Source organism: Phlebotomus papatasi, chromosome 2, assembly GCF_024763615.1.
Source record: "Phlebotomus papatasi isolate M1 chromosome 2, Ppap_2.1, whole genome shotgun sequence".
NCBI classification, from domain to species: Eukaryota; Metazoa; Arthropoda; class Insecta; order Diptera; family Psychodidae; genus Phlebotomus; species Phlebotomus papatasi.
In genome coordinates, this window is record NC_077223.1 from 38,914,537 (window position 1) to 38,936,708 (window position 22,172).

General features: G+C 32.0%; 1 protein-coding gene across 1 annotated transcript in view; it reads left to right on the top strand.

Annotated features, from left to right (window-relative positions):
- The window catches only part of LOC129800948 (MAP/microtubule affinity-regulating kinase 3-like), a 151,571-nt gene that overhangs the window by 75,551 nt on the left and 53,848 nt on the right, over positions 1 to 22,172 (top strand). Inside the window, exons 6-9 of the mRNA XM_055845693.1 lie at positions 5,206 to 5,390; positions 17,186 to 17,298; positions 17,530 to 17,710; positions 18,464 to 18,602. Of these exons, the coding sequence (XP_055701668.1) occupies positions 5,206 to 5,390; positions 17,186 to 17,298; positions 17,530 to 17,710; positions 18,464 to 18,602 (618 nt within the window). The remainder of the gene's footprint in view (positions 1 to 5,205; positions 5,391 to 17,185; positions 17,299 to 17,529; positions 17,711 to 18,463; positions 18,603 to 22,172) is intronic.

Sequence of the window (22,172 nt, forward strand, 5' to 3'; positions counted from 1 at the left end):
AATTGCAGTGTTTATTATTTATTACACAGTAAAAAATGTGTAAAATTTTACTACTATAATTGTGCAAAACCGACCTTTTTAGTTGTTTTATTTAAAAATGTTTAAAAAATGCACAATAATTTGGTAATTTATTGTCACGTGATTGAAAAATACCAGTATTATAGTTGAAAAATTTTCAACAACGTTGTAAATGTGTAAAATTTTAACACTATAATAGTGTGAAATCGGATAAATTCGAAATCGGTAAATAAAAAAAATTTCAACTATGTTTTGTAATATAAAACTGTTGAAAAATTCTAAAAATTACCACTATTACAGTATGATTATAGTTTTTCACATTATTATAGTGTGAAAAAATACACAACTTTGTGGTATTTTTTGTGACATGTTAAAAAATTAACACCATTATAGTTTGATCATAATTTTTCACACTATTATAGTGTGAAGCATTGTATTTCAACCAAAGTTGTTGAATTTTTAAACAAAAGTCGTTGAATTTTCAGATAAAAGTTGTTGAATTTTTAAACAAAAGTTGTGTAAAAATTGTTGAATTTCCATTTAAGACATATACTTCAGTCGAGATACTTTTCATTGGGCAAAAGTCATAGAACATCAAATATTTATATGCATAATAAGTATATCGTGAAGATCCGAGCATCAGATGTAATTATCTCGCATTAGGGAGGGTCCCGAGTACAGGAAAATCCATTACAAATGTCTAAAAAGGCAAAAAAAAGACTAAAATAAACGAAATGAAATGAGAATTCAACAATTTTTGAGTTTACTCACAAAAATTTAACAATTTTTAAATTCAACAACTTCAAATTCAACAACTTGAAATTTAACAACTTTAAATTAATCAATTTTAAATTAGACATTCTTTCCAAATTTAAAACTATAATAGTAGTGTGAAAGATTACACACTATAATAGTGTTAATTTTTTTTACTGTGTAGTTTTTCGAAAATTCTTAAAATAATTGAACTCTCCATATCTTTCTCTATTATAATTTGTAAGAAAAAGTACTAACAAAGTTTTTTGTTATGAATTTCATACATCTTTTAATTGTTTTCCGAAAATTTTCCTTGCATTTTTCCTTGAATTGTAAGCTTTTTAGTAAAATATTTAAACTCCAATTATTATAGTAATTTTGTTCCAAAGTAAAACAACTACGAACTATTGTAAAGTTCTTGCATTTCGGAGTATTATAAAACAAAGTTGATTGAGATTGAAATCATTTACAGATAGAAGAACTTGTTCTTGGTAAAACTTTTGCCATATCAAAAACGACTTTCACAGATGTTTTTAAGAGAAGAAGAAGAAAAAGAATTGGAAAACTTAATAGATTACTTCTCAATTAATTGGATTTGGATTCTACTGTACTTTGAATGAAATGGGAAATTTGCACTTTGGAAGAAAAAGGTTCAATGTTTTGAGTGTGAGATTGATATAGGGGCAGCCTTTCAGGCTTCGCACACATTCTGGCTTTGAACACTTCATATTTTTCTCATATGTCTTATAGCAAAGAGAGGAAATCCCGATGCTTTTCACAGAGTGCGACTTTAACGCTTGGTTTGGACTGATGAAATATTTTTCCCCATTCCAAATCCATATCCATATTCTCCATATTTTATCCATATTTTCCCATTCCAAATAATATTGAAGAAAAATAATAAAATTACGATAATATTATTATATGCGAATGCGCAAGAACCTTACTGCGATGCTTTTTTCTAACTCCGTTGAATTCGATCAAACTCGGATGCTGATTTTAAGGAAAAGTTTAATGCAGTTGTGTTTTGTGAAATATCCAAGACAATTCTGAAACCATTCCGTAAGGTCTTCAGCAGTAACAGTAGCTCTTTCCAATGAGAAGGGTTTTGTTTTGCACTTGCTGAGCTCTGGATGACGCTGAAGAAAATTCCTGAACCAAACGTCTCCGGGTCTTTCATTTGTAAAATGGTCTGGAATTATGTAGATTTTACAGATGAGTTTGACGCTGTCCAGAATTTGTTCCTTCCCGATGGGATGCCAGCCATTCGCACATCCCATGATCCATTTGACAAGCTCTTTTCCTGTTCTTTTGATAGAGTTGTTTGGCAGACATTGGGGCGCTGCTCCGGGTATTTCCCGGTCAATTTGTTGTGCAGTTTCGCCCTTGGTACATCAAATGTTTTGGATGCATATGCTATGGTAGAACCATCTCGCACACACTTCAAGGCATTCCTAAGACCTTCTTTAGTGTAGGTCTTGTCCTTATGGGTCTTTTCTTTTGTTCCTTTCGGCATCTGAAACAAAAAAAAGAGTCCTGAACAATGCAATTTCTGAACCAAAATATTGATATTCACAGCGTCCGACTTGGGTCGAAATGTAAACATTCGCAAATTCACTTATTTCTGTACGAATTATTAATAAATCATTATTATACTCTTACTCACCTTGTATATCAATAACTAAGCTGCACTTTTATTAATAATTTTGATTGAAAATACTATTTTCTCCGAGAAAATAAAATTTTCTCGGAAATGAAGTTTTTAGTACGCAACACGAGTTTGAAAAATATTTGTTTCACCCACTTATCAAACCGATAAAAATATAATTTTTGGTTTTCCTCAAAGTAGAATAATTATATTATGTTACTGCAGTGATTAATTATGGAAATAAAAATATAAATTATATTTTAAGTGGATTTATCGGAGTTGAATCAGTCGCGGCATCCGAGTTTTGCAGTCATCGCAGTTACATGGCCTGACAGTAAATTAATCCTAACGTTTCTATGACAATATACTTTAATAGATAACTTTAAGTCAAACATTTCCTGAAAAAGATTCATTAAAGAAATATGGGAAAATTATGAAGTGTTCGAAGCGAGAGTGGTGCGAAGCCTGAAATCTTTTCTCTCTCAATTAATATTTTATAATTCTATTTATTAAATTTGATTTTTATAGCTTCGGTACACCTTCAGGACAATTTTATAACATCGAATTCCACATCCCTTTCTTCCTTAAAAGCTTTGCATATGTCTATCCTACATTTTCGTACTCTTCTTCTTCTTTTAAACGTCATAAGAAATTCAATTTAGTTCAATCTAATTTTTAGACCTAAAAAATGGGATAGGTTCATGCTAATCTTTTGAGAGTGAAAGGGACCCAAATTTTGATTTTATAACATTTTTCTGAATTAAAATGTGTGCCGAAGGCATTACTGACCAAATTTACTGCATTAAAGTGCTAATCAAAATGTTGAAGCTAAAAAAATCAAGGCAAGATATGGTTACACTACTATAATTTACCTTTCTATTCCTATTTAACTCTTTCAGCTTTTTTGGGACTCTGGGAATCCGATTCCTATGGATGATAACAAATTATTAGAATATCCAAATCTAGGATATTTTTATAGGGGTTCGATTAATTCCTGAGCTGAAATATTTTTCATAAAAAAGGGGGTAGCAAAGCGTCTCAGACTTCGCAAAATGCTCGAACTTGCGACTTAGTTCCTATACCACAAAAGTTCTTTCGCGTAACGTACTGTTCAGCGGTTCTCAACCGATTTAAACCGTTTCATGAATCACTCAAAACACTCAAAATATCCCCAAAATATTTTTAGTGATAATAGAACTGATTTTCGGACAAAAATTGCTTATCGGTTCATAACCGATTCAAAATATTGCCCAAAATACACCTTAGAAGTGTAATTGTATAATTCAATTTAGAATAAAAATGAGTTATCGGTTTTAAACCGGTTCATTATAGGTTCAGAACCGATTGGAACTGTTTCGGTTTTATTGGTAATTCGAAGACCTTTCCAACGAGCTCAAATATGACCCCATTTTTCCCAATCTTAACGCATTTTAAGATTTTGCAACATTGCGTACCATTACTCTTCTTCTTCTTCTTCTTCTATTTTATGTAAGGCTGTCGGACTCACTCGGGTCCATATAGCCAGTACCATTACTCTCCATGTTTTTTCTCCATCAGTCAATACACTCACGGATCAGCCCAAAATTTGGAGGATCAGGCTGATCTTCTAAATTCAAGAGGTCTAGTGAAATTAAGGGGATTAGGCGACATCAGCGCCAGTGCTGAAAATAAAAAGCTTCACTTTGGGTGTTTTTGGGTGCTTTTCGAAATGTCAATTGGGTGAAAAAAAACATGGAGAGTAATGGTACGCAATGTCGCAAGATCTTAAAGTGCATTAAGATTGGAGTAATGGAAAGGTCAGAGTGCTCTTTCTTGTACAATAAATCCATTGATAATGTACTTAAGAAGTCCTTCAGCAATCAAAGTCTGGAGATTTAATAGAAATTCGCTCTGAAAACGCTAATCCTTGATCCTAAATCCTCAGTGTATGATAGTTTGGGCTGATCCTTTACCTCCAAATTTTTCGAGCTGAGTATTGTCTAGGATCAGCCTGTGTTTATTTTCGGCATAAGTCGATCCCTGTGTCTATTTTGAGCTTTAGGTTCGTGACTTCCCACGGGTTTGTGCAGTACTGCTTCAATATTGCTGTCTGTGCAGTTTGAGCAGTAAAAAAAAAACGTAAATTGGCATGACACACATGCTGCGGTCTAGAAAAGTTAAACAAACAACAACGTCTCTTTAGGTCAAAGTCACAAGTTTGATATTTCGCGTTAAAAATATAGTCATGTCAAATACCAATTATCTCATAAAACACCATTTCCTATTCATCAGAGACACTTTCTCCTCCTCTAAATAGAAAATTTTAATTAGCTTTACAACAGAGTAACGGGCTATTTTGACTAAAATTTCGAATTATAAGTAGATGATTACACAACTTTACAATTAATTGAGTTTCCTGTGTAAAAGAGAGGAAAGTGTCTCGGATGCAGGAGGAAATGGTATGGTGTATGAGATAATTGGTATATGTCATGGCTATTTTTTGAGACTAACGAATTGATCTAACAGAAATTCAGATAATTTTTATTAGTAACGGTCGTGCTTTTGACTTCTAATGTTAAATATTGGTGTTTATTGAAAATGGAACAGGAAGGAAAATTAAGGTAGTGGAATCTTTGTTTGATGCTTTGAAAATAGCTTTTAAAAGAAGCTTTCAGATATGTGAAGGAAATTGAGTGTTTTCATTATGATAATTAAATTTATTAGAACTAACTAACATAAATTAATAGTAATTTTAACATATTTATTGACTGTATATTTGTTTTTCTTTAATTTTTCATTCAATACAGAATTCCTTTCTATATGTCAACGGACTGTGAAAATTTACTTCGTAAGTTTTTGGTATTGAATCCAGCCAAGAGGGCGAGTTTAGAAGTAATAATGCGTGATAAGTGGATGAATATGGGCTATGAGGATGATGAACTGAAGCCCTACACTGAGCCAGTGGCAGATTTAAAAGATCCCAAACGGATAGGTAAGACGGGTACTGTATTCATGATCAAATCAACTAATTCATTCACATTCTCAAGAATATTTCTCTTTTGCTCTCGTTCGACATCTTTTGTCGTGGTGTGTCCCCGAGTTTACCAAAAAAAAAAAAAACAATTTATTTTTAGGCTGCGTGTAACGACCATTTTTAGATCATAGAATAGAATTTTTCTCCTTGTTTTTTTTTTATATTTATTATATTTATTCTAAATAGATGGCTGTTTAGAAAAAAAATGTAAAGAAGAAAAAATCAATTTTATGTTTCTTTGGCATGTAAACAATTTCAATTTTTAGAACATGATCCTTATTGAATCTTTACATTTATTATTTTTCTCATGACAATATCATTTATTTTATTTTACTTCAAATGGAAGAAGAATTGTGCACAGAGAAAGCTACAATAATAGTAAAATATCATGCTATAAAAAGGAATAAAGAAAATGCATTTGTGATGGGGGTTTGTGTAGGAGTCTTCTAAAATTACCCTATAACTTTCATTTATGAAGAAAGATATGAAGTTGAGCCGTGTTGCCATTCTGTAAATTTATTAAATTTACACGAGAGATGGTGAGAAAGAGAGAGAGAGAAATGTGACAGGCTCTATGTATGCAACTGTCATATTGGGATTTATAGCATTACCAGAGGCTCAACTGTAATCCTGATTTGCTGTTTTTACAGCGTTTCCCTATCTTCCTTGCCGAATGTGGTTTTGTCACCTAATTTGCACCATGTCGAGTGGAAAATTGCTGCGGATATTTGCAGTTGCACTCTGATATGAAGCCACTGCAAATGCCATGATATTCTTGTTAATAACTTAATTTACAGCCTTACGTTGTGAAATGTTGTAGTTCTTTCTTTTGAACTATCAGCATTTCTATGCGAAACGATAGTTTTTTTTAAGTAAAAAATTATTTTCTTTTTCAGTAGTCCTCGAATTTGTAAGAATTCGGGGATATAAAAAAATCCTTTGGGTTCATTTTTCTTCTCGCGTATCACTTTATTGCTGATTTATATTGATCCTATAATTTTATTTGCAATGAAAAGGACGGCAGAGAGTAAAAGTTGTCGAAGTGGGTTAATCGGTTTTATTGCAAGTTGTTTTCAGCTTTGCGAAATGTGAAGTTATGTGGGGGTCATTGAAAATTTAAACTAAATATCTTTTACCGTTTGGCCTATATATATTTAAAATACCCAAAATACCTATACGACATATCAATTGCTGCAAACTGGATTAGGTTTTACAGTTTCTTTTAACTTTAAACCACAATGGTTTATAGTTATATCCATTACCGATTCAACCTGACTTTTTAAAAAATAAGCTTTATAAAACCCGCCTGACTTGTAAGTTTCTGACTGATATGCCTGGGTATATGCAAGTGTCTAAGCTAGACCTTAAAAAATTCGAAATACAGAATTTTACGGTAAAAAAAAACAAAATGTCTCTAGGGAGCGTTTGAATGGGGAAGGCGGGGGGGGGGGGGGGATCCGGAAAGACCAGAAGTTGATATCTCTTACATTTTGGTTTCTAGACCGGTTAATAGAGATAAACTTCAGAATCCCAAGTTTTGGATCAGGTGAGTCGAAATAAAGTTTGTTGAGTTCGAGAAATAAAAAAAAGGGATCTAAAGGGGGGTTTTGGTTCGAAATATCTAATCAAAATAAATTACCCACTGAGCTTTAGTTTAGCTCGGTACAATTTTGCCTAAGAATTCACGATCTAATAAAATATATTGAAAAAGAGTTTAAGATTCTACCGCCTTGTGACTAAAGTTCGAAATTTTTCGAAATTAAATAGAAAGTCCGTCAGACTTTCTATTTTAGTCAGGGCACGAACTACTCTGGGGGAGATTCTCAAGACTCACAGGTGCATTCGGAATTCCCCCGTATAGAAAATACCAATGAAAATGTCAGTAGAAAATGTCAATGTGATTCTGCCCTTAATCTCATAATATGTTTTTAATTTAAAAAAAATAATAATTTACTGAACCTTTGAGGATTTTAGAAAAGTAATTATTTCCGAAAACAAAACTATGGAAATGTAAAAAAAAATGGAAAAACGTTGTTGGAAAATGGATTAACCCATTCAGTCAATGTACCAGAAATACTTGAGATAGAATGTTCATATTTTGGGATTAGTTTCCTACAGATTAATAGATGAATTTTTTGAAAAGAAATAATTTTTATCCATTATGGGGGCTCGGGGAAGCCGCCCTCAAACACGCGTCTTAACTGTCACTGAATTTAAATTCTGTGCATTAATTCATTACAAACTCTATTGCTTCAGATAGAGTAACTATCCAAGAAAACACAATGGCAACCAGAATTCAAATCAGGAAAGAGGATGAAGGTCAATTTTAACAAATTCCACGGGATGTCGCATTTTCTGTCCGCCATTTTGAACAAAATTTTTGCATGACCTCACGCGAAGCGAATAAAGAACAACAAAATGTATTCCTATCTCTGTCGGGCTATTTTTTCTAAGTAATTGAGAAACTAAAGTTGCTAAAAATCCACTCCCGACAGTAATTCGAATAAAAATTTCCCTGGAATAAATTATCTAAAATCACTCAATTTGCGTATGATATATCATACAATGGTAAGGAATGGGTTAATGAGCCCTCCAGTTCGCATAGAAGTCTTTTGAAATGAACAACAACTGAAAAATTGTTTTTGTGGCAGTTCATGCCATTTTGCGATTTTACGTGATTTTTCAGCTCAGGCTTTTAAAATGTCAAACAATCCTTTATTTCAAAGCTTTCAACTCTCAAAGGGGAGAACATTTACAAACGTTGCAGGTTTTCAGTAGTTTTTCATATATAGTAGAGCTTCTGGTTCCAAGGGCGGAAACGGTGATATTGGATGATTGTTATAAATTCTCTCTCTCTTCGTGCTTCTGCAATTGTGCAATTAATTCATAAACTAATTGCAATTACTTTTCTCAATTAAAATGCATTTTCTTAAACAAAAAGTTAATATTTTGCCAAGAGCTCCCCCACCATAATACATTCTTCTTCCATAAAATATTGAGCTTATTCAATGGATTTCCTATAAGTTTAAATTATCCAATTTTATTGTGGAGATTATTAATTTTTTTTCAGTCAATTGTATATAAAAAATATTCTTCATATTTCATTTCTCAAAGCAGTTTATTGTAATGTTACTGTAGATGCCTGGATTTTTTAATTTTTCTTTTTATTTTACTATTTCATTTTTACATTCTTTTCATATTTGTACATAAAAATGTATACACAACATTCTTTAAAAAAAAAAGTGAGAAAGAATGAAAAAATGATGGGAGACTGAGATGATTTTAATGTTAAAATTGTGCCACCTTTTTTCCGCGCACTCAAAAGGTTATTGCTCTTATTTTTTATGTAATTTGCGGATACATATAGCGATATGAAGAGGAATTATTTTGCTGAAATTGCTCCATTAATAATTCACGGCTTTATCCCGTCTCAACAAAGTGAATGGCATTAATAATTTTGGATGGATCAATAGATTGAATTAGAGTGATCGTACGTAATTCTTTTTTTATGGTGGAGGAAAAAAAAAGTAAAGAAAGAAACCATTAAAATTTTGAGTAAGATATTAATAAATATTGAAGGGTGGTTTGATTGAGGGGATGAGAAAAAAAATCACATTTTCTCCCATATTCTCGGGTATTTTTTTTTGTTTTATTAACTTCAAAAAGGAGGTGGTAAAATTATCGGGAGTTGACATTGATGCCGATATACTCTCGAGTTTCGTGGTACTTCAGTATTATTAGCGATATTGACACCATCGTATCGATATTGCTTGGCAATATATGAGTGCAAAATATTCTACCACCCACTAAAATATTTTCTTGATTCCATTAAATTTCCCTTCAATAGTCGGAAGATGGGAATGTAAGGGGAAGTAGAAGGAACTGTGATGGGAGAAAAAAAGCTGTACAGATTGGGTTGGGCAAAGTGTTTTATTTATTTTTTACATTACAGTGAATTTAATCAAAACAAAAAATATTCGAATCGAATATTTTTAGAGGGTTATGCCCATCGCACAATAACTTTTGTTTAGTAAACATGTTTTTGACATTTCAATGAGAGTGAGTGAGATCTAGATCTAGTCATCTCGCTCATTCTCATGGGAAATTTTGAAAATATGTTTACAAACAAAAGTTATTGTGCACTGGTCATTATTGTGCGTAATGACCAGCGCACAATAAGTTTTGTTTGTAAACACGTTTTCAAAATTTCCTACGAGAGTGAGCGAGATGACTAGATCAAGATATCACTCACTCTCGCTGAAATGTCAAAATCGTGTTTACAAAACAAAAGTCATTGTGCGTTGGACATTATGCTTTTGAAACCCAATTGCAGTTTTTGAAAATGAATTTCATAAACATGGTTTAGAAAAAGCTAGAACACATTCGAAATTTTAAAATTTTGAATGTGTTTTAACTAAAAATAAAAAGTGACTATAGAGGTCCTTGTATCAAACAAAATAATCAACAAAATATTATTGATTTACCGTACTCTTTTTGGCATGTGATTTGCCTAACGGTGCCAAGTATTATTGGAATGTCCACTCCCTTTCACCTACAAGGAGTTCCGCTTTCAATAAAATATCGTGGAATGGTATTACGGAAACGCCGTGATCTATGCAAAACATTTCCGGCGCCAATTTTTCAGCTTCGAGTGCCAACGGTTTATAAGGAGTGCATTTTTAATTTACCGAGTAAAAATTATTTGCCTACATTTGCGGCATACCAAAAACGTGCATTTCATATCGCTCCTTGGAAATTACAAGGGGCCAACTCAATCTGAGCCATTTTTCAGGAGGCAGCATGAAAGATTCAACTTTGTATAAATAATTATCTCAATTAAGTATGTTAATAAAAACAATTTAATTCTTTTCTATTTGTATGAGCATTATTATAAATATCGAAACATACGTATTTTTACCTTTCAAAATATGTTTTTTTTTAATGAATTAGCTCTTTGTCATTCTAAATGATGCGCAAATTTTCATGAAATTAGAATGACACGAGATCAACTTGCTTGAGTTAGTCCCTTGTTTCACAAAACTTTAAACGATAAATCTATTTTGTGCCCCTTGACTTCAAACAAAACTGCGCAAGCAATCATAAAGAGTAAAATTTTGAAAAACTTTTCTAATAACGAAATTTATTGACTCATATCATCTGAAATTTTATTAAATTCTCTGTATGAGTGCATTAAATCCTCAAAATTGCCAAAAAGTGAGTTGGCCCCTTGCAATTTCCAAGGAGCGATATTAAGTTCTGCCGTTCTGCCTACCTGTATCCACTTAAACCGGACCTCCCAGTAATTATTTTCGTGCTCACGAATTGAGAATTTTTTCTAAATGGATTTTTTAATAAAAATTTGTTAGGTTAAATGTCCTAATTCAAAACCATTTCCAGACGCTTTAACTTTGACAGGAGATTCAACACATTAAGTTCAATTTTTTTCTGAAGAGAATTACATAAATTTGCTCCTTGACTCTTATAGAATGTTACTGTTTAGTGAAAATTCTTTAGATATAATTTGAAAACTTCTTAAATAGAAGAAAAACACACAAGAGCAAAATGCTTCTATTATAAACATATTAATCCAAATGGAGACAAGGGAAAGTTTCTAATTGGAGACAAACAGTGTAAGTGATACCGCGACGAAAGGCTTCTAAAACCTTGTTGAGTTGCTCCTGAGTGCAAAATTTTTTATTATTCCTGGTCTTTTCTCCTTTCCCAACTAAAACAATAAGAAAATCTCTCCAAAAAATCATATTTCCGGGGTTTCCTATTGAAGCATTTGCAGACACTTCAGAAAACCCCTTTTTGTTCAAGAAATAGGTAATTATTTCATTTGAAAACTTCACGTACCGTTAGCAATAAAGATTAGCACTTAATTTAACTAAATTTAGCCAGAAATATGACATAAATGTTGAACAAAACGAATAAGCAACATTCACTTTATTGTGTCTTTTATTGGAAAACGAGGTTGATCGATGAAAAATTCGATGGTGAAAAGGTAGACTTTTAATTTTTCTGAGAAATTAACAAATTAAAATTTGTGAATATGAATGGATTTTCGCTTTATTTTAAGCAAAATTAACTAAATAATGAAACTCTGATACAGAAAATATGTAAATATAATAATTCAGTACTATATTTATCATGAAAACAATGACGTTTCCATTTTGAATAGAGAAAAATTTCCATTTGGAGCAGGTTTTGAATTAGCTTAATTTACCCTATTCCTTTTTTTTCATTTTTGGATGATGATGTCATCTTTATCTTGATCTGATTTCAGCAATTCCTTTATGATTATTTTGTTTGTTCATCAATCGCTTAATAGAAAATGAAAAAAAAAAAAACACATAAAAAAGACGATATTCAGTAACGGTTTTTTAACAGCAAAGTGAAGCAGTTCTTTGCTCTGTCGAGCCTAACTTCTTCTTTGGAATTAATTGGGCTTCTTGTTGAGCCCGTTTGACGATATTTATTAAAAGAGTTTTTTTTGGATATCCATACTTTCTTTTAAAATCAAAACAGTTTATTATATAAACTTCCAGATACTCTCAGTAAAGAAAATCATGCAAGTTTTATCACTTACGGCATGATAGTTTAGACTCCGCCCGTCATGAAATTATTGGGAGTGTCCTAGCATTACACAGGCGTGGTTTAAATTTATTTATTAATAAGCATTCATAAGAACCTTATTGTATTAGTGATCATCACAATAAATTCAAATTTCATTCAATCGAATTCGACTGGCAAAGAATGGAATATGCAAAATGTTTGAGGAAGAAATGTGTACGAATTTTTATTTCACGAAATTTTCTAATGGCTCCAGCACACCTTTTAGATCAAGATAATTTCCTGAAATCAAAATTCACTATCCCTTTCATACTTAAACGTTTCGCATAAGTTTCTCTTACCCTTTCGCTCTCAAAATTAGGGCGAACTAAATTGAATTTGGTGTGATGCTTAAAAGAAGATGAAGAGTACGAAAGAATGGGATGGACTTATGTAAAAAGTTTGGGACTGGGAATGAAAGGGGCCTGAATTTCGATTTTATGAAATTTTCTTGGTCTAAAGGTGTGCCGGATCCATAAGGAGCTAAATTCAGAATTATTTCAAATTTAATTTTAAAACTATTTTTATGTCATTGCGACTGTGGCACACCTTTTAGATCAGGAAAATTTCATGTAAAATTGACACACTTTCTATCTCAAACGTTTTGCATACGTTTATCTCACTCTTTCAGAATCTTTTTCTTATTCTTTTAAACGTCAGACCAAATTAAATTTAGTTCAATCGAATTTAGAGTGCGAAAGAATGAGATAGACACATGCCGTACACTTGAGATAGACAGGGATATTAATTCTCTGATTTTGTAGTTTTTTAAATAGCCATTCTTTGACACTTGGAATGAACCAAGGTTTTTTTTTGCAGAGACTTCGATCATTGGTTCCGTTTTCCTCTTGTCTAAGTCTCCTTTATTTTTTTTTAAAGGAACATTTTTATTTTTATGTTTCATGAAATATAAATGAAATTTGATACTTTTCCTCATGAAATTTCCCATCGCTACATTGGAGCTTTTTTTCGCCTCCTCACTTTTTTTTTCTTTCCACCATTCTGATCATGTTTATGGCTCATCAAACACCAAATACACACGAGGATACTGGGACGAAAAAGATTAGGTGGTCTGAAGGCAGGAAGGGAAAGTACATGAGTATGCGCAAAAATTTTCTAGGATGCTTGTCGTGTCGGAGGACAAGGAAAAGTGTAAAAAAAGAAAATAATAATATAAGTATTCTGAAGATGAGTGGGAAAAATGTACTACAACTTTTTTTCTTTTTCTCTGTCGATCGCAGAGCTTTTCCTCGAATACCCTCTAAGCCTTGGGGGAAAAAGTGATGTAGGATGTGAAAATTGTAGATGGGAATTGCAATTGCACATGCCGTGAAAATTCAATTTAATATTATAAACACCCATTTTTCCATAGAAAATGAAATGAAGTGAAATAAGTAATATGAATGGAAAAATTTCATTTTAAGAAATGCATTTTCAATATGTCTATAATTCTTTTTTTCTTCTTACCAATTGCATCTCAATGTGTGTTGCATTTTAAAATTGAAAGAAATTGCAGATACTTTTCAATAAAAATAATTTTATTCCGTGTGGCAGAGTGAAATCATTATTGCTGACATTTCTTTTTTGGGAGATCCTTTTAGTTGAGGACATAATGAAGGCCCCATTGTCCAATGTTGTCAGATATTTCATGTCAAAATATCAACTTGAAGGAAATCCCTATTACACACAATGGAGCTGAAATATGACACTTGTTATAATAGATATCAGTAAGGCGTTTTTGGGGGAAAATATCTTTTCGGCAAGAAATTAATTTAGATATTTTGCTAAATATTTTAGTAACTAGGGTAAGTGTGCCAAATTCCGGCCAGCTTGCAATTTCGGCCACCTTTTTTGTTCCTCGAATTTCCATGAATTTTTAGTTTTTACATACTCTAGAGATTATACAATGCAAAAGAATAACAAAAAATGTAGCTTCGACAAACGAGACGACGTGAAAAAGGCATTGGAAGAATTCCTGAAGGGCAAGGAACTATGAGAATGAAGGTGGCCGAAATAGGGCACCAAAGCTATGTCTATATTTTTATTCATTTTAAAATGTATTAAGAATGATTTTAGAGTAAATAAAGACGATAAACTGTCTACAAGGTTCCAAGTAACACTCCTTAAGTAGAAGGAATAAAAAAATCAATTTCTATTAAAGATATTACATTTCAAACTTGAGACTTTGGCGCTTGCATGCAACTATGCCGAAATTTGGCACACTTACCCTACTGGAGGCTATTTTTGGGAGATTTATTGGTATTTTCAGATTTATACATTTGTTAATATTATTAATTAATCATTTACATTTAAAAAGTTTTTTGTTTAATCGTCATAATGATTTTTCTTTGTATTCGGGAGTGTTTTATCGAAATTGGATAACTAATTAGGGAGAATAACGGGAGAAATTAGTTAGTAAATGTTTGTCAATTCCTATTGGGTACTTGCGAAATGCTCGTAAGTCGTATACCCACAAATAAGTTCGTGAAAGTTTGTACTTTTTTAACAAACATTGTTCGTAACATGATCACTTGATGAGCATCTTTTGTACTTTCTACAAACATTTGTTCGCAAATGTTCGTAAACACACAAAAATGTATGTACAATTTTGTCATTTGTTCGTAAATGTTTGCTAGACAAACAATGTACGAACAAATGACAATTTTTTACGAACATTTTTTTTGTATATTTACAAACATTTACGAACTTATTTATTAAAATACAAAAAAATGTTGGTCATCAAGTGATAATGTTATGAACAATGTTTGTGAAAAAAAGTACAAACTTTTACGAACTTGTTTGTGGGTTTTACAATTTACAAACATTTCTCAATAGGAATTCACAAACATTTACGAACAGTTTTGCAAAATATTTTATTTTTCTGTGTAGAAAAATCTGTTTTTCAATATTTTTTATTGTATATTTTCTTGTTTTTATTTATTAGACTTTCAATTTAACTCAAATTTGAATGGAAATGGAAATGGAAACTGTTTTTTACTTCTCAGGAACTGTCCCATTTTAATACGGAATAGTTCCGCATAGGGGCACTTTCAATCTTTATATAATAAAACTTAAATAAAAATTTAATAAAATAATTATAATAAAATCATAGGACAATAAAAAATTTTCTTATTATTTTTATTATCCTCAATCCACTGTAACTTACGGGATATACTAAGTTTTTGTCTTTTTTTTTTATGGGAAACAGCCCGAAATTTTGTTCCGAAGTTCATGTGTCAAGCTGCCCCATTTTGTCCTAATGAGAACTTCGATTAATTCACGCCTATTTAGTGTAATACTGGCTTCATACCTGAGACTTAGCCATATGGCTTAACTATTCTATTTTTTCAATAATCAAGATTTTTGGAAAAATTTAACTTAGGGTAAATTAAGCTAATTTAAAACCTGCTCCAAATGGAAATTTTTCGCTACTCCAAATGGAAACGTCATTGTTTTCACGATAAATACAGTACTAAATTCTTATATTTATGTATTTTTTATATCACAGTTTCATTAATTAGTTAATTTTGCTCCAAATAAAGCGAAAATCCATTCATATTCACAAATTTTAATTTGTTAATTTCTCAGAAAAATTAAAAGTCTACCTTTTCACCATCGAATTTTTCATCGATCAACCTTGTTTTCCAATAAAAAACACAATAAAATGACTGTTATTTATTCGTTTTGCTCAACATTTATGTCATATTTCTGGCTAATTTTAGTTAAATTAAGTGCTAATCTTTATTGTTAACGGTACGTGAAATTTTCAATTGAAATAATTATCTATTTCGTGAACAAAAAGGGTTTTTCTGAAGTGTCTGCAAATGCTTCAATAGGAAACCCCGGAAATTTTTTTTTTTTTGAGAGATTTTCTTATTGTTTTAGATGGGAAAGGAGAAATGACCAGGAATAAGAACAAATCCTTCACTCAGGAGCAACTCAAAAAGGTTTTGGAAGCCTTTCATTGCGGTTTCACTTACACTGTTTGTCTCCAATTAGAAAATTTCCCTTGTCTCCATTTAGATTAATTTGTTTCCAATAGAAGCATTTTACGCTTACGTATTTTTCTTGTATTTGAGAAGTTTTCAAATTATATCTATAGAATTTTCACTAAACAGTAACATTCTATAAGAGTCAAGGAGCAAATTTATGTAATTCTCTTCAGAAAAAATATGAACTTAATATGTTGAATCTTCTGTCAAAGTTAAAGCGTCTGGAAATGGTTTTGAATAAGACATTCACCCTAGTTATTGGAGTATTAAGGACAAATTACCTATTAAATTCTGAAAAAAACAAAAAAATTAGTTGCTCTTTAGGATTTTGAAACCTTTAGTAACGGGGCTGAACCTCTAGTCTGAGGACTGTTTAAGCTGGGGTATTTTGGAATCTAATTCAAAGTTTTGAGATTTCCTAATAGTTTCGGTTGGCAAAAGGAAAAAGAAAACAACGAAGAAGTACTCTCCTCGAATATAAAGTCTTGTGCATCTTTGTTGTTTTCTTTTTTTATTAATCTGAAACAGTGAAAAAAATTTCAAAATTCCAAAATAAACATTGTTCCGAATTACCCCATCTTGCACTAAATGGTCGAACTTTGGTAGTAGGGGAGACCCGGGCAGAATTAGACAGTGAGATGTTATAGTTTTTCTTAGTAAGAATATTTAGCAAACTATTATTCATTCAAAATAATTAACTTCGTTCGCTATTCATTGAAATATTTACCTGTCTGAAACATGTTTTTCACAAATTGTAAGCAAAGAAAAATGTCATTTGCCGGCTAATATTCCCCGGTTAATTAGTTTGTAGTGTTGTAAGTACAAAAAAATTATCTCAGTGTCCCAATTATTTTTTTTTCACAATGGTAAAAGAGGATTTTAGTGTTGAAATTTGAATTTTTTTTGAATAGAAATCTGACAGTTGACTGCTAATTTTTTCTTATTTTTGGTAAAACAAATATTTTGAGAAATTATTAGTTTGGCATTTTTGTCGTTGTTGTTCTATTGAGAATTGTGTAAAAAACACAAAAAAAAGAAAATTAACAAAAAAAATATTAATAATATGAAATTTTTAATAACATGTACTCTTTTTTCATTTTTTTTTTTACTCGCTGTCTTTTTGTGTCAACGCAAATCCAAAATCTGTAGAAGCCCTAGTCCAAATGGGTTACAATAGGCAAGACATTGAAGAATCACTGTCACAAGTTCGCTATGACGATGTGTTCGCCACATATTTGCTTTTAGGAAGAAAAAGCACTGATGTAAGTCAATATTCTGTCTCATTCTCTATTTTTAGTACACAATTTTTAGCACAATATTTTTCTTTTTATTATTTTATTAAAATTATCTTTTTAAAATAATTACTTTTTGATTTTGCTTTTATCTCTGAGATATAAAATTACAATTGATGTTGTGAGAGTGATTTGTACTAAAAAAGATTATGATATTTGGGAGAGAATGTACTAAAAAAAAGATTATTGGTAATCGTACAGCCCGAATCAGACGGTTCCCGGTCCGGATCTTCCCTCTCACTGAGGAATATAGCCGGAAATGATGCAGCAGTGGCGGGTAATTCCGCTGTTCAAAGTCCAACACACCGTGGTGTCCATCGAAGTATCTCGGCATCGAGTACTAAACCCAATAGGAGAGCGTCGAGTGGTGCTGAGACACTGCGTAAGTTTTTCATTTTCACAGAAAGATGCAGAAGAAAAATTCGGCTTGATTTTTATTTACTCCTAATGCGACATCTTTTATTTATTCATTACATTTTATTTTATTTACTTTTCTACATTTTCGCACGAGATGTGAATGGAAGTGAAGAAAAAAAAAATAATAACGCATGATGGAGTAAATAAAGATTAATGTGTATTTTAGCTTAGTATTATTGCTTTCTAAAAGGAGCCCCATTAACCGTCATTTTTTATGTTTATCAATTTCATTTAATGCACGTGTGGGGGAGGGATTATTATTTTTGTTTATTTTTCTTATGATTTTCTCTTGTATTTTCAATCATATATCACAATTATTATTTTTACCCGCAAAAGGAGAAACAAAAAACATAGAAATTATATTGTACAATATATATGCACAATTGTTACTAAAAATCTAACAATTTCACAGGTAAGTTAAGTGGAATGCAACTAAATCTAGCAGTAAAATTATATTAAAAAAAAACATGCGCACATTTTGCTAAAAAGAAAAGAAAAAACATTTAAAAAAATTGTTGTCTTAACATTTTGATAGTGCACATTAGTAAATAAAAATTATAAATGTTATTAAGAGAATTTCTTCAAGATGCGCAATCTCTGAGAAAAACTCTCCCTCCGAAATGAATGAATTTACTAACACATGCTTTAAATGAAGACATAAAGGATGACAGGGTGACAACACTTTAAAATATAGAAATATTCCATCGTTTTATAACAGGTGTTGGACCTACGGCCGCTGTTGTGGCGGCGGCTGCAGCCGCAGCTTCTGGTACTACCACTGCCGCCAATAATCATACAGCAACGGTAACAGCCACAGCAACAAGTGGTGCCACATCATCCACAGAGAGAGCTTCAATGTAAGTTTCTTTTTTTTTTGTAAATTTATTTAACAAACTTTTTGCATAATGATCTTAATGGCTTAACACATATTAAAATCATGGAGAAAAGTTTCAATGTATGAATCTCTCTTTTGAGGTCTTCCTCTTTAATCAAAAATTTGCATTTTTAGGGCTAGAATACTTCAGTGGAAGTCGCAAATAACTAAGAGACCTATTCACAATCATTTATGTTTTTCTTTTAATCTTAGTTTTTGAATCATTTAAAATTAAGAATTTTGAGATTTCCTGACAATGAGGAAATCTTAAAATTCCAAATTAAAAATGATCCCAGATCACCCCATTATGATCCATTAGTTACCGTTTTTTTCGCTACAGGGATTTTAAAGTATTCTAAGGCACGTAAATGATCAAAGTAGCCTTAAAATGGCACTAAATTTATTCAATTTTGACGTTTTGCATTAGTTTGTTGGTTATTCAAACTAATAATGAAATTCGCTCTATCTTAAAATTCTGATAACTATCTCTTTCCAGACGTAAGAACAAGTATATAAGAAAGGGTTGTGGAAGGCCAAAATTTCGAAAACCAAAATCCCAAAAGTCCAAATTCCGAACGCTATAACCCAGAAATGCCAAAAACTCGAAAGCCGGAATTCCGAATAGTCAAAATCTCGAAAGCCGGAATTCCGAATAGTCAAAATCTCGAAAGCCAATATTCCGAATTAGTCAAAATCCTGAAAATCTTAGATCCAGAAAGCCGAAATGCCGAATGTCAAAATCCTGAAAGCCAAAATCCAAAATCCCGAACGCCAAAATCCCAAAAATCCGGAAGTGTAAAAGTCAAAATTCCAAAAGGCAAAATCCAGAAAATCCAAAATCAAGAAGAGATAAAATCCTAAATTGGTCAAAGTTCCAAATGGGCACAATCCGAAGCGCATAAATACAGATAGCCGAAATGTCAAATGTCAAAATCCCTAATGCCAGAATCCAAAATCCAGAAAAATCAAAATCCTGAAAAGTCAAAATCTCGAAACCGAAATGCCGAACACCAAAATCCCAAAAACCCGAAAACGCATAAGCCAAAATCCTTAAAGCTAAAATCCTGATTTGATCTAAATTCCGAAAGGGCAAAATCCGAAGCGCTAAAATCTAGATAACCGAAATCCCAAATGCCAAAATCCCGAATCAGTCAAAATCCAAAAGCCAAAATTCCGAATTATTCTAAATCCTGAAAACCTTAGATCCAGGAAGCCGAAATGCCGAATGTCAAAATCCTGAAAGCCAAAATCCAAAATCCCGAAAGTCGAAATCGTGAGCGCCAAAAGTCCCAAAAATCCGGAAGGGCAAAAGTCAAAATTCCAAAAGGCAAAATCCAGAAAATCCAAAATCAAGGAGAGACAAAATCCTGAATTGGTCAAAGTTCAGAATGGGCAAAATCCGAAGCGCATAAATACAGAAAGCTGAAATGCCAAATGTCAAAATCCCTAATGCCAAAATCCAAAATCCAGAAAAATCCAAATCCTGAAAAGTCAATATCTCGAAACCGAAATCCCGAATGCCAGAATCCCAAATACCCGAAAAGGCATAAGCTAAAATCCTTAAAGCTAAAATTTCGAATTGGTCAAAATTCCGAAAGGACAAAATCCGAAGCGTAGAAATCCAGATAACCGAAATCCCAAATGCCAAAATCCCGAATAGCCAAAATCCTTAAATTTAGATCAAAATTAGATGGAGAATAATATATAGAATAATTTAATCATTTATTCTAGATTTTTTTTTTATTGCAAGAAAGCTTAATTCAATTATTTTAAAAATGGAAATAAATTATTAAACGCCCGACGTAAGTCAATTGCAAAGTAGCTTTAAAGCAAACATGAAATAGTTGTTCCAATAACTAACTTATTATTCTATGCTTTTTCCTTGGATTCAATGCACATGGACCAATGAGTCGTTAATAATTTTGTTTTATCTCCGAAGCGTATGACTGCAAGTTCTGCAAAAGATGCTATTTCTTCTTCACTAAACAAAAATGTTTTCCACACTGAGCAATTGTTTCATGTTTTGGAATAGATAGAGATTGGTGGAAGTTAAATTTAGTCAAATGTAGTAGATGAACAGGCAATTGGTAACTTCAAATTCTGACCATTCATACGTAGAATGGAATTTGAGATATTCAAAGATCGATTTGAAAATCCAAAAAAAGAAAACTTTTTTTGAGACTTAAGCCGAGAGGCGGGTTTTCTCGGCTTAAGCCGAAACACAAATTAGGGGAAAGTGGTCTGCCTTTGAATGCGGCAGCCTTTGAATATTGTAATTTTTTTCATTTTTCTTTAAAGCATAAATTCTTTTCTATTAACTATTAGATAGCTATTCATAATCCTCACAAGTCATCAAAAAATGCAGACCCTAGCTCATATTTTCTAGGTGCTAGGGCAAAAAACGAAACTGAGCTCCAAAAACTGTAATTTTGATGTTCCACAATTCATGTGTTTTTTCATAATCAAAATAATTTTTCGAACAAATCTTCTGTTGTGAGTCATAGAAGGTTATTCTTGGATGGTATTTCTCCAAATAGATTTTGATTCGGATGAGACAAATTTTGTGAGTGATAAAAGTTTGCAAATATTGCTCTGCGGCAGCATTTGAATCTTAATGTTGTGTTGTGCCTTTGAATCCTCTCTTTCCATACATTGAAACATCTGACAGCTTCCTGTCCGGGAGCAGAATAGAACTCCTACTTTGGTCTGACGAATGTCATACAAATACTTATAACATGCTATCTTGCTCCGGTCAAACTGAAAATTGTCAATTTCAATGGCGTTTTCTTATAAATTTTCAAGTGAAAAACAATGCTTCAGAAAAATGTAAAAAATTTTGTTGTATAATGACTTTTGACTACAGTGGTGGTTTTATTGAGTGCATTAGGGTTCATGCTAATCAATTATGGGCCGTTTAATGTTACAGCCCTAATATTCTCAGTGAAAAATTAAGATTCAAAAGCTGCCTCAACCACATTCAAAGGCAGACCATGCAGGCTGCCTTTGAATATATTGACATCACATGTTCAAGTTCCTCACCAGGAAAAACTGAGGACTTGCGAGTCATGAATGTTGTAATCATAGAAGCTTAATGAACAAGAGAATTTTTTGGTGTAGTGAAAAGTAAAACTCATGTTGTAGTTTACTCTGAAAAAAATCTCAAATTTTGAACATCATTTTTCGTTCAAAGGCAGACCACTTTCCCCTAGTCAGAAACTGATGCAAATGTAATCTTATTATTATTTTGATTATAATTACATGAAGCCGCCTTCTTTCGATTTAAGCCATATGTTTATCTAGGGCATAACTCTTTTCCCAGTTTTTTAGTGTGATATTTCATAAATTTTTCCACTTTGTGCGAAAATTTTAATTTGAAAATTCGAAATTGCGTTTGAATCTTCGAATATCAACGACATTTTGTTCAAATAGAGTTCCATCTTTTAGTTGGAGAATCACACTTTACTTGTGAGATGTCTGATTACACAGATCTGCAATGGTTCTATTCAGTAATGGCCTTTCAAAAAGACAAAGCCATTCCAAAGTTAAGCCAAAC